At 48.3% G+C, this 13,913-nt stretch overlaps 1 protein-coding gene across 5 annotated transcripts in view; it reads right to left on the reverse strand.

Annotated features, from left to right (window-relative positions):
* LOC115208590 (nucleosome-remodeling factor subunit BPTF) overlaps window positions 1-13,913 on the reverse strand; it is a 53,794-nt gene that overhangs the window by 24,561 nt on the left and 15,320 nt on the right. For 4 of the 5 annotated variants that reach the window (XM_029776764.1, XM_029776763.1, XM_029776766.1 and 1 more), the window contains exons 5-10: window positions 13,667-13,858; window positions 12,006-12,355; window positions 11,552-11,770; window positions 10,790-10,938; window positions 9,585-9,716; window positions 191-320 (exon numbers count right to left, since the gene is read on the reverse strand). In XM_029776764.1, the coding sequence (XP_029632624.1) occupies window positions 191-320; window positions 9,585-9,716; window positions 10,790-10,938; window positions 11,552-11,770; window positions 12,006-12,355; window positions 13,667-13,858 (1,172 nt within the window). The remainder of the gene's footprint in view (window positions 1-190; window positions 321-9,584; window positions 9,717-10,789; window positions 10,939-11,551; window positions 11,771-12,005; window positions 12,356-13,666; window positions 13,859-13,913) is intronic. The other variant, XM_029776768.1, reaches the window with a different exon arrangement.

The raw sequence follows: 13,913 nt of genomic DNA on the forward strand, positions 1-13,913 counted from the left end.
GGTGGTGGTGAACGGCCCGGTCATAAATAGAGTGGTAGAGCTTCGACTTAAAAGGGCCTGAGCTCGCTCGGTAAAAAGGGCCAAATGAAAAGGGTGTATGTGTTTGTGTATGTGGAGCAGCCCTTAACTGTGTGTGTGGGTGTCTGAGTGAGTGTGTGCGTGTGCAGGTGTCAGTGACTGTGTGTAATACCTGGTGCTTGATGGGGAAGGTGTACTTGACCCAGGTGGCCTGCTGCATGGTCTCCTCGTCCTCTAGCTTCTTCTCCCTCTTCTTCACCTTCTCCTTCTCCTCCCGCTCCATGGACGTCATACGGTGTAGCCTGCATGGTGGCACAGAAAGGGGGACGAGAGAGAAAGTCAAACACAGTCAGTTCAAAAGCGGCCTCCTTCAATGCACTCTGGTGTGAGTGAAAGGTCTGGGGTAGCCCGGATCATAAAGTAGTGGAGGGTAACTCCCTCGTTGCTCTTGGCAAGGCTCCGAGAAACACACACACAAACGATGTGAGCCCCTCGACTGACTCTGCACACCCACATACCCACCCTTACTATAACACAATCAAGTCTTTTAAAGAGGAGGAGATTTGCGGTCTTTACCCATCAGTAGAACAGGTAGCAGTGTTTCCCACAGTATATAAATATTACACGCCGGGGGTGGGCCATTGGATCTGCTGCTGATCCCCTCTGGGTAAACTGGTCTTAGTGGGACGGGAGGGGCCAGAGGAGCTGCTAGAGTGGGGTAACGTTCCATATGGCACACTATACCCTATGTAGTGCACTACATTTGTAGGGTACTATATAGGGAATAGGATTCCATTTGGAAGGCACTATGTTCCAATGTTTATACAAGCATATCACTTTGAATGCATACTGAAAGCATTGCTTCATACGATTATTTACTTTTTATTTAACTAGGCAAGTCAGTTAAGAACAAATTCTTATTTACCACGACGGCCTACTTGTAAAGCCCCCCCACCCCAAACCGGACAACGATGGGCCAATTGTGCGCCGCCCTATGGGACTCCTGATCACGGCTCGTTGTGATAGAGCCAGGGATCGAACCCGGGTCTGTAGTGACGCCTCTAGCAAGGCAATGCAGTGCCTTAGACCGCTGCGCCACTCGGGAGGCCCACCAGGGATGTAACGATTCACCAATACATGGTTCAAATGTCTCGCACCAGACGGCTTACTTCCCCACGTGAGACTAGATCTGATCTATGAGGTACAGATTAACCTCTATATAAATAATCCTAACAGTCATGGGAGCCTGGGACTTGATAAACCGGACAAGTACATCCAACAAGAGTCGAAGGACAGAGGGATACACTAGCCAGAACCTTCTCATCGTGGATCTGGTCGGACAAAAAAGCATGACGGAGGCTGGCCAATTGCATTGTTTCCCTCCACAGTGATCATCAGGTTGTACTGTAGGTGACAGGGCCACATATGTGGACTAAAAACAGCACAACACCGGGTATGTCACAAAGCATGAGCAAATGAATTAGACAGCTACAGTAATTTTGATAAACATTGATAAACAGTTTGGTTGATTTTTTTGGTCAAATTAAATCAGTATGATAAGCAGCTAGCTAGCTAGCAGCTTGCTAGCTAGCTTCCATGCCAATTTCAAGTCTTTCAAAACTAATATTTGACTAACCCGGAAAATATGAAGTTATTTCAGAATGAAAGTTAACCTGTCTGGGATAGGGGGCAGTATTTTCACGGCCGGATAAAAAACGTACCCGATTTAAACTGGTTACTACTCTTGCCCAGAAACGAGAATATGCATGTAATTAGTAGATTTGGATAGAAAACACTCGAAAGTTTCTAAAACTGTTTGAATGGTGTCTGTGAGTATAACAGAACTCATATGGCAGGCCAAAACCTGAGAAGATTCCATGCAGGAAGTGGCCTGTCTGACAATTTGTTGTCCTTCTGTTGCATCTCTCTCGAAATTACAGCATCTGTGCTGTTACGTGACACTTTCTAAGGCTTCCATTGGCTCTCTAAAGCCTTTAGAAAGCGTAATGACGCGTCTCCTGTCTCTGGGCAAAGTACAGCAGCAGAGTTTGTAAGTGTCCTGCCTGGGGACAGTGACACTGGAGATGCGCGTTCACGAGACCTCGCCATTTTTTTCTTTCTCTCTTTGAATGAATAAAACGTTGTCCGGTTGGAATATTATCGCTATTTTATGACAAAAATTTATTGATTTTAACAATATGATGGCCTTGAGATAAAAGCTGTTTTTTAGTCTCTCGATCCCAGCTTTGATGCACCTGTACTGACCTCGCCTTCTGGATGGTAGTGGGGTCAAAAGGTAGTGGCTCGGGTAGTTGTTGTCCTTAAAGATCTTTTTGGCCTTCCTGTGACATCGGGGGCTGTAGGTGTCATGGAGGGCAGGTAGTTTGCCCCCGGTGATGCATTGTGCAGACCAGACCACCGTCTGGAGAGCCCTGCAGTTGTGGGCGGTGCAGTTGCCATACCAGGCTGTGATACAGCCCGACAGGATGCTCTCAACTGTGCATCTGTAAAAGTTGAGGGTTTTAGGTGACAAGCCAAATTTCTATAGCCGCTGTTGCTCCTTCTTCACCACATTGTCTGTGTGGGTGGACCATTTCAGTTTGTCCGTGATGTGTACGCTGAGGAACTAAAAACTTTCCACCTTCTCCACTGCTGTCCCACCGTTGTGGATGGGGGGTGCTCCCTCTGCTGTTTCCTGAAGTCCACAATCATCTTTGTTTGTTGACTTTGAGTGAGAGGTTGTTTTCCTGACACCACACTCCGAGTGCCCTCACCTCCTCCCTGTAGGCTGTCTCATCATTGTTGGTAATCAAGCCTACTACTGTTGTGTCGTCTGCAAACTTCATAATTGAGTTGGCCACGCAGTCGTGGGTGAACAGGGAGTACAGGAGGGGGCTGAGCACGCACCCTTGTGAGGCCCCAGTGTTGAGGATCAGTGAAGTGGAGATGTTGTTTCCTACCTTCACAACCTGGGGGCGGCCCATTAGGAAGTCCAGGACCCAATTGCACAGGGCGGGGTTGACACCCAGGGCCTCAAGCTTAATGATGAACTTGGAGGGTATTATGGTAATGAATGCTGAGCTGTAGTCAATGAACAGCATTCTTACATAGGTATTCCTCTTGTCCAGATGGGATAGGGCAGTGTGCAGTGTGATGGCGATTGCGTCGACTGTGGACCTATTGGGGCGGTACGAAAACTGGAGTGGGTCTAGGGTGACAGGTAAGGTGGAGGTGATATGATCCTTGACTAGTCTCTCAAAGCACTTCACGATGACAGAAGTGAGTTCTTCGGGGGAATAGTAATTTAGTTCAGTTACCTTTACCATCTTGGGTACAGGAACAATGGTGGCCATCTTAAAGCATGTGGGGACAGCAGACTGGGATAGGCAGAATATGTCGATAAACACATCAGCCAGCTGGTCTGCACATGCTCTGAGGACGCGGCGAGGGATGCCGTCTGGACCGGCAGCCTTGCAAGGGTTAACACGTTTAAATGTCTGACTCACGTCGGCCACGGAGAAGGAGAACCCACAGTCCTTGGTAGCGGGCCGCGTAGGTGGCACTGTATTATCCTCAAAGTGGGAAAAGAAGGTGTTTAATTTGTCTGGAATCAAGACATCAGTGTCCGTGACGTGGCTGGTTTTCTTTTTGAAGTCCGTGATTGTCTGTAGACCCTGCAACATACGCCTCGTGTCTGAGCCATTGAATTGCAACTCCACTTTGTCTCTATACTGACATTTTGCTTGTTTGATTGCCTTGCGGAGAGAATAACTACATTGTTTGTATTCGTCCATATTCCTAGTCACCTTTCCATGGTTAAATACGGTGGTTCGCGCTTTCAGTTTTTCTTACCCACAGTTTCTGGTTAGGGTAGGTTTTAATAGTCACAGTGGGTGCAACATCTCCTATGCACTTCCTTATAAACTCCCTCAAAGAATCAGTGTATAAATCAATACCATTCTCTGAGGCTACCCGGAACACGCCCCAGTCCGCGTGATCATGTTAGCTAGTTATCTCCAGTTAGATAATGTGTCTTCACTTATTTCTTTGTGACATTGTACTGCCCCCCATTCCCTCCAACCCGTAGGCGGTCCTTAATCTAGTCCGAGATGGGCGGCCGTGCCGTTGGCACCTGCCATGCCTTCACTCGCTAAGTCTGCGGAAGGTGCATGGGAATCACCTTTAACGGCCAGAGCGCTGATGAAGGCGTACATCCCATTCCCCAGAATGGACGGTGAACAGCCTCAGGAGATCCCTAGGCTTGAGGACGTCCTGGCTGCGTACCTCGTCCCAGTTTCCCAGGACAGACTCACAGTCCAGCTGGTAGGGAAGTCCTTCACTCTAGGAGTGCAAGCTGTAGTAGCAGCTAACAATATTGTCCTCCTGGCGGCCTCTCTATCCCGTCTCACCACGTGTAAGACTGAGCTATCGGGAGAGGAGACAGAGGAAGCGTCAAGAATTTCCGGTGCCATCCTCCATCTCATACAGGCGTCGGCTGTATGCGGCGGGGAGGTCCATGGCCACTTTGGTGGTCGCAGAGCGTCCGATGCACCAAGAGTGGGCCCTGCCCCTCCGGCAGCACCAGAGAAGACAGCTGCCTCACCGGCAAAAGAGGTCTTCATCTCATCGCCCTGGCGACCATGGGGCTGCCAGAAGAGATGACGACCATGACGGGAGAGAGCGCAGCACTGTTCATCCCCCCACCCCTACAAAGGGATGGAGGCGCTAATGTGTCCTTTGTTAATAAAGAATGTGTTCCATCTGACTTTGTCACAAGAGAACCTATTTTCCATAAACTCGAGACCGTTCAGGTTCCTTCTCTCTATCTCTCACCACTCTGTGTGTAGCACAGCCCACCAGGGGTGCATAGCTGAGCACACACGAGGATGTTGAAGGAAAATGACGAGGGCAGCAAAGCGGACGCTCTTGATGAGCCGCCATGCTATACCTCATAAAAACCCTGTACCGCACTCTTTCAGGAGTAATGTGGTTAAGGGTTTAAAGAACAGCTCGCGCACACAGCCTCGCGTTGGGCCTATGACGCAATCGCTATTGGGAGAGGACACACTAACACAGGCGAGCACCTCAGTGTAGCTCAGACCCGGAGGGCTGGAACCACAAGGTTACATGTATAACCAAAGTGGCGGCGCCCCCGTTTCTCACAGAACACGCTAATAATCCCAACCCTACACCACACACTCTGAGGAGTAATGTGGATAAGGGTTTGAGGCACAGCTTGTGTACACAGCCCCATGTTGGGCCGATGATGGAATCGCTGTTGTTGGATGATGCACCGCATCAGGCAGGCGCCTCAGTCAGTGCAGCTCAGACCTGAGCTGCGTTCACGGAGGGCTGGAACCACAAGGTTACACATATAACCAAAGTGTTTGCGCCTCCGTTTCTCACAGAACGCGCCAATATTTACTCCCCCTTTCGAGGGGGGCCCACCCCGGGCTGTCCCACCACTTCAGTGTCAAGGGACAGTGGGGCTTGGGCCATAGAGGAATACAGGTTTTTCCTTCTGTCTGTACCACAGCTTGGAGCTCTCTCGCTCTCAGGGCATTACTCAGCGAAGCTGCACCCTCTCTTCCTGGCTTTGACGGACGCTGGAGAAGGGTTATGCCATCCAATTCCACCGAACTCCTCCCCCGTTTTCGGGCGTGGTGGAGACGGTGATGAAGACGCCAGAGAAAGTAGCCGCTCTTGTGAAAGAGATTACAGAACTTTTGGCAGAAGCGGTCACAGTAGTTCCCCAAGAGCAAAGCAACAGCGGGCTATATTCGCCCTACTTCTAAGTGCCAACGAAGACGGGGGGGGAACGAGGCGGATATTGGATTTACGCACTCTCAACGAGAGCGTAGCTTATGACAAAACGTCTACTGGAATGTATCCACAACAAGGACTTTTATGTAAGCCTAGACCTAAAAGACGCATACTTTCATGTGCCAGTGCATCCGCGTCACAGGAAGTTTCTGCGTTTCGCCTTCCAAGGGGTTGCGTACGAGTATACGAGGATGCCATTCGGGTACGACCTGGCACATCGCACCTTTTCCAAATGCGTGGAGGCGGCATTGGAACCGTTGCGTCGTCAAGGGATAAGGCTACTAGCCTACCTAGACGACCTACTGGTTCTCGCCCCGTCAGCAGAGCTGGCGATCGCACACACAACACAGACAGTGATTCATCTCACACGTATGGAGTTCGCTGTGAATTGGGAAAAGAGCACGCCTTGGCCGAGTCATTGAATTGTCTACCTGGGATTACAGCTAGACACTGACTATGAAGGCTCGAATTTGCCTTGTTGCTAGCCCTACGAAGGTTTCATCCGAATCACATGGTGACGGCACATTCCGTCATGACACTCTTGGGTCTCATGTTGTCTGCCCACAATGTGGTTCCGCTGGGACTTCTGCACATGCGCAGAACACAGCGATGGTTTGCCCAACTATGACTGGACCTAGTGAGGCACCGTCGTTGGTTGTTGGTAGTTCCCCTCTCGCTCAGAGCGGACCTGAACTATTGGAGAGACCCGTGCGTTCTGACGCAAGGTGTCCCAATGGGCAGTGTCCTCCTACATTCCAGTGTTTACAGACGCTTGTCTGACTGGATGGGGAGGGACATGTCAGGCTCCCTCGGGACGCCACATCAACCTCCTGGAGTTGGAGACAGTTCTGCTGGTTCTGACCCACTTCGTGTCTACTCTACGGGGTCGCAACGTGTTGGTCTGGTCGGACAACCGAACCACAGTAGCCTACATAAATCGCCAAGGAGGAGTCAGGTCTCCTGCACTCCACCGGCTGGCGGAGGAATTGTGGCTGTGGGCTAACGAGCACCTTCGCTCGTTGACAGCTGCACACATTCCAGGCTGTCAGAACGTCGGAGCAGACCTCGTGTCTCGAGGGGGTCCCCGAGACAACGAGTAGCAGCTGCACCCCGACATTGTTCTCCAAATATGGGAACGATTCGGGAGAGCCGAGGTGGACCTGTTCGCGTCACGCGTGAACGTGCAGTGTCCCCTATGTTTTCCCTACGAGCCCAGGACGAACCACCACTAGGGATAGACGCCTTTACACACCAGTGGCCAGATGTTCTCCTGTACACATTTCCACCGCTGTCCTGCATTCCCCCACTGCTAGCCCGCGTGAGAACAGGAGGGCTGTAAATCATACCGATCGCCAAGGGGCTCCGTGGCACACGGAGATGACTCAAATGTTGATTGCGCCATCACAGCCAATTCCACAGAGGCAGCGATGTCTCAGGCGGCAGGCATGATAGAGCAAATGCCTCTAAATCGGCCAGCCACTGAGGTTCTGGCTCCTGAGAGGGACAGGTTAGAGCGCCGTGGGTTATCTGATTCAGTAATCAGAACCATACAGGGCTCGCGTGCCAGTTCCACATCCAGGACGTATGCCAGCAGATGGAACGTGTTTTCACAATGGTGCGCCACAGAGAATGTGGACCCCGTGTGCTGTCAGGTCGTGAACGTGCTCTCATTCCTACAGTTCATGTTTGGTACGCAGCGCTCACCCGCCACCATTAAGGTGTTCGCGGCAACGATTTCAGCTTGTCATGAGGGGTTTGGCAGAGACACCGTCTTCAGCCAACCTCTAGTGAAACGGTTTCTATTGGGAACGTGGCGGCTTAGGACAGCGGCTAGAGCCACGCTGCCCCAGTGGGATTTAACTTTGGTACTCGAGGCGCTCTGCGAGACGCCGTTCGAGCCATTGAATCAAATCCCCCTCAAGATTTTGTCTCTGAAGACGGCACTGTTGCTTGCCTTGACTACAGCCAAGCACGTCAGTGATTTTTGTGCTCTTTCGACGAGACCCAACTGCCTTGCCAACAATGGCAACTTGAGCAGAGCGGTGTTACGTCTTAACCCGGCAGTTATGCCGAAGGTTATTTAGAGCTCATATAGGTCACAGACCGTTGTGCTATGGGCGTCTTGGTCATCACCGTCTCCTTTTATCCGATTCTACCTGTTAGATATGTCGTCTAACTCTCTAGCACGTTCTGTACTCAGCGTGGCTGAAGGGAGAACTTGAGTTAATAAGAGATGCAGGACTATTGGGCAGGGTTCCCATTAGGTCCGCTCTCTTAATTGTCAGAGAGTAAGACACGTGTGACATGACCTTTGTTTGACATCGTCAGTATAGCAAGGATGGTCTAGACTGCCCACCAGTGTACCACTGTGTAGGGGTGGAGTGATGAGGGAAATAGTGCTGTAACTAGTGTTGCTTTACTATTAGACCGGTCACTGAAATTTATGGAATATTGAGGTATCTATCTATCTGATGAGGCAGAGTAGCTGGCCCATATTCTGTTATCTGCCCACGAATCATTGGCTTTGCCTATGGATTAAGTGTGGTGGGTTACACTGAGGAATCAGTGAGTTGGCTTTCTAAATTGGTTCAGCCTGTACTCAGCTTTGCTGATGGGAAGGCTAGAATTAAGGAGGGAAACGCAGGATCAATGGACAAGGTTTCCATTAGGTCCACTTTCTCCTATTAGAAGGACTACATGACATGACTCCTGGCTGGGGTGGCACAGTAGAATCATGTATTTTATCCTGCCCACAGGTCTATGACTGTGTTTGGGCGGAAGGATTAGGGATAGTTTCTGTAACTGGTGTTACAGTACTATTTGACCCATCTTTAATACCGACAGAGTGTTGAGTTCATTATCTGCTTATACAGATTAGTATGACTCATATTCTGTATCACTAGTCATGGCCGGTGCCTCGGGACTGAGTAGGGCGGATTAGACCGATGACGCAGTACATTGTGACAGTCTGTTTTCACAGTGTGTTACAGTATTGTGGGATTTGGTCACAGCCATTGATGGAACAGACCTTTTCATTAAGTTGGGAAGTGTTAGGTTAGGCAGGGAGTACATTTTAGAGTGTTTACGCGCCGCCTTAAACCACTAGGAGCAGAGCTCCACGATATAGAACGATAGTTACCAGAGTTGTGTGTCTAATAACGTGTCTTCACTTATTTCTTTGTGACATTATGCTAGCTAGTTATCCCCAGTTAGCTAATGTGTTTTCACTTATTGCATCTGCATGCTTGTTGTGTTCTTCCTGGTGCACTTTGTTTGTGAGCTGGCTGCTCATTCTAAATAGTATAATCTAATTTGTTCAAAACACAGGCAGCATGTTTAGCAGTGGTCGTTTTTGTTTTTTTACATGCTAAAGTAAAATAGTTGTATTTCTGCTGTTGTTCAAATACACAGATCGCTTTATATACAGTATCTTCTCAAAGAAACTACCGTTCGTTCGAAAACTTTCCATTATATTTCTGTCATGCTGCTTTGTTGACATCTCCAACCACCCAGCGCCCCGGGTAGTCAGCAGCCGTCACTGGTCTAGGGTTTACACTTGTTCTAAGAAGTCAGACTTGGAAGTGGCTGCAGACTTGTATGATTAAATGGTATTAAGGCGTTATTTGAAGTGGTAATGACATGTAAGGATGACATAACACAGTAAAATAGGTTATCTTGATGACTTGATGCCAATTTAAAGAGAAAGACGTGACTGTGAGTGTGTGCGCTTTGAATCTACTCACCTGGTGTGTCCCAGAGAGTCCTTCCAGACAGGGAGCAGGGCCACAGGTTTGATGGCACACTCCAATATGGCCATGGCCAGGGCAAACTCCCTGGCCTTACTGCACATCTGCACCGCCTTAATCCAGTTGTTCCTGATGAAAACCAAAACAAAGCCAAAGGGAGTCAGACAATGATGTTATCCATCATATGGAAGCATGGTGACATTAAATCATGACAGTGTGACTTTATTTGTCCCCTGGGACTGCTGGGGTCAGAACTGAACAAGAGCAGAGCACGCTAACGTCAATGAACATGTAAAAACAAATATGTTATCAACAAATAATGTCACAAATTAGTATCTGAATAATAGCCTGTGCCCCCCTCCCCTAACGAGGAAGAGCACACAATGGTTAAACGAACACTTAACCCCCTAAGGTCAATGTCCACGCCCCCCCCCACAAATCTAATTAGCATAATACAAAATACAAATAAAAAACTGTTTAAGCTAGAGATGTCTGGTATTTTACATTCGACCCGTCTCAATCCACCTCATCCACCTATGTCGCACTTCTGCATCTTGGGACTCGTCTGAAGTCAGTACAGACGATCTGCCAACTTCTGTCTGTAGCGTCTGAACAGTTTGGGCAACAGCACTAATATGAGTCCTCTGTGGAAAGGTGAGACTCTCACGAACATATACATGTTGGTTGTTTTGTTCTAGGACACCCACAGGCCTCACAAGATTCGTCTGAAGGTCCCCCGGTACCAGTTGAAAACATTTATGGAAGTTTATATGGAGACTGTTTAATGCCAAAAATAAGGGGTTAAATACAAGTCCAAAATGTTTTGATGTTTCCTGATTTCTTATATCTCTCAGATATAGGACAGACACTTCAAAACAAACTTCCCTTTGATTTTTCGGGGGGATTGTTGTTCAATGTAGTGAATGTTATTCAACACATTTGTATGGGCTTATAGCAGTAAAGCAAAAAAATATAATCATTCCAAATGTATTTTTTTATACTTCATGGGGTCTTAAAATTCTAAACCAAATAGCTAAATGATCCTTGGTATGACCTTCTTAAAACAATTCCATATAACTTAGTAGAACCCTCCCCCAGCTTAGATTCATGGATTAAGAACATTTTGATTGTATTCTTTCAAAACATATAAAATCAACCAACTAGGATCTCAAAACCACCCAGAGCCCACATCCCATCCGTACCTGTGTGAGGCCCAGTTGGGGTGCATGAAGGGTGCGGGCACGTTGGTCTCCAGCTGGATGATGGTGAGGCGTAGCGTGGAGATGGTCAGCACTTTAGAGCCGTGGATGGAGCCGTTCCACTTGAAGTCGCCTGCCGGCGTCATGCAAAACTGAATAATAAAATAACAGTTTTTTTGTAGAGAGATTTTCCTTACATGGGGAAATCCCAAAGCACTGTACATCTAAAACAAAATAAAAAAATGCCTTAAGGAGCAACAATTAGAAAAATAGAAGAAAAAAACAGCTAAAATTAAACAAGGATAGAGGGCCAGTACTGTACAAGATACAAACACGATTAAAAGGAGGCATCATAGACTTAAAGGGATACATCAGAGTTTTTGGAAATGAAGCCCTTTATCTACTTCCCTCACAGTCAGACAAACTCATGGATACCATTCTTACGTCTCTGCGTGCGGTTTGAAGAAAGTTGTTAACTAGCGCAATTGCTATCATGTAGACTTCCAGTCATTGCGCTAGTCAGCATTGGCTCGCAAAACTACCTCCAACTTCCTTTATACTGGACGGAGGCATAAAAGGTATCCACGAGTTCATCAGACTCTAGGGAAGTAGATAAAGGGCTTCATTGCCAAAATCTCAAAGTATCCCTTTAAACAGTTGAACTTAAAACTTATCGCAAGTGTTTATCTGTTCAAGTTTCTGTTGACTCCTTCAGGTGTGTGCAAGCTAAAGTTATCTTAAAATAAGTTTTATCTTAAAGTTTACCTTGTGCGAGAGGTGTCGCCGCTTGTCCAGGTCCTCACGGTGCTGGGGCTTGTTGAGGGCCAGAGTATTTCCGCTGTATTGGTTGTGGTAGACGCGGTACTTTCCCTCCTGGCCCAGCTTGAAGAAGTGGCTGAGCGTGCCCTTCATCACCACCTCCTTACTTGTTAGGCTGCGCGTGCTGAGGCGCGACACGTCGCCCGCCGGGGTCACCACCAGCACCTGGAGTGAGGAGAGGGGGGTCAAATCAAAGGTAAATCAAATATATTATATTTCGATAACAGACGAGCGACACTTGAAATAAATGCATGATATTCTTAGAAGAAAAAGAATTTGGCCCACGATTACGAAAAATATAAGGTCATCTCAAACAAAGTTTGGTACACCGGGCAACAACCTAAGGATAGCTAGGAATCCAACGGGTAGTCAGTATTATTTGTAGATGAATAGTGATCACCTCTTTGCCCTCCTTGTAGCCCTTGTTGGCCTCGTGAACGGCTTCCTCCACCTTCTTGCTCTTCAGCTGACTCAGCTTACTCTCCGGGTTACGCAGGCGGGTCACCATGCGGCCGCCCGGAGTGACTGCCGACCGCTTGCCACCGGCCTCGCCGTTCACCCCCTGGTCGTCCTGGCTGTTGATAGAGGACTGAGAGGACCTGTCGGCCAGGTCGGGCTCCTCCGGGACCCTGGGGGCCTCCCTGGCAATGGTGCTGCTGTTGCTGTTCTCCTCACCACCGGGCTGAGGGGGCTGGCTCAGGCTGGGGACCCCCTCTCCCCTGGGAGAGCTAGACTCAGAACCTGCCTTCTCTGCCAACCACAAAAAAAAAATCACAACGCATGTCACTATTTAAAATCATGCTTTAAAGGGATGTTATACCGCAAAAGCAAAGTTTGACACATATTTTCCCGACATCAAAGTTAGTCATATGTCAAGATGAGTCCACATCCCACGCAATCATGTATGTAGATCTAGCTATATGCCTCGACCCAAACGAACGAATAAGCACCAGGGAATTAGGAAATTATACCATACCTACCCTTTTCATTCATTTTGGATTGTGGCATGTAATCAAATCTACATATTTTTCTTTGCCTGGGATGTGGACTTCTCAAGAGAAGACCCAACAGACAGTCCCTTCAAAGTTCAAATGACATGAAAAAGCTCCCTCTAGTGTCATGAAGCAGAATGCGTGTCATTCCTGTAGTGCCCACACACAGCCTTTTACACATAGTAATGATCTGGACCCATGCATTAAAGGCATTACCAATCACCCCTTTAGGGGATGAGCATGGGGGAGTAGGATGACGTTGCCCCCAGACATTGATCCAAGGTCAGTTCTGAGTTTCCCTTCAAAAATGGTGAGGGAGGGGTAAGGCTGATTGTAGATCTAAGCCTAATAAGGTCAACGTCTACCCAGAGGTGAATAAGGATGTCAACAGATAAGACACCAATCCAATGAAAGATTGAGGGTACAGTGTCAACATGACAGGAATGCAACATATGGCCAAACCCAACACACTTTGTTTTACACCAGTAGTACAGTAAAGGTGAAGCTCTTTTTTAAAATGCAACGCATGAAGATGGATATTGAATCATGGCAGCCATGATGGTTAAACTTCACAATGAGACATGTTCTCTAAGGGAAAGCATCCAACAGTGGGCACACTGATGATAATGATAACAAGCAGGCAAGCCAGAAGCGATGCACTTCTGCTGACTGGTTAATAGTGCCCGCAAGGCTCAGAATCAAATGCTATGCCTGAAAGTCATTGTGATTCATGCCAAGCTATTCAGTCTGATTGCATATCAAAGCAATTAGCTTTAAGCGTTATTTTGGAATGAAATAAAAGCAGGTATTCAGCAGAGTTGCGTTCTAAAGCGAGGCTGAAAATCAGGTGTTCGAAAGGGATGAAAAATCCTGCTGTTTGCGGGATAAATTATTGAGGTGCTTGACAGCCAATGAAATGAGGGATGCAAGGCGGACAGCAACCAATGGTAGAGCGGTCCGACAAGGGGAAGGCGGGATGTGAGGGGAGGAACAACCCAAACACAGGATGTTAATGGAGGGGGTTGATGAATGGGGTTCAAAGTTCACAGTGACACCACCCCCTTGGTACCTTCAGCTTCCTGCATTCCCTCCATGTAGGTTAGGGCCTCGCCCCCAGGCTCTCGGGCCCCGGTAGGGAGGTCTTGCCCCCCCACAGCAGGGCTGGGGGCCTCTGATGCGGGGAGGGTGGGTTGTGGAGCCAGAAGATCAGGCTTACTCCCCTCAGGGATGGCGCCCTCACCAGTAGAGGGAGCCAGCTCAGCTACAATCAGAGTCGCAGATATTCAGAATTTGGCAAACTATGCTACATGTTGAAA

The sequence above is a fragment of the Salmo trutta genome, chromosome 14, assembly GCF_901001165.1.
Source record: "Salmo trutta chromosome 14, fSalTru1.1, whole genome shotgun sequence".
In the NCBI taxonomy this organism is placed as follows: Eukaryota; Metazoa; Chordata; class Actinopteri; order Salmoniformes; family Salmonidae; genus Salmo; species Salmo trutta.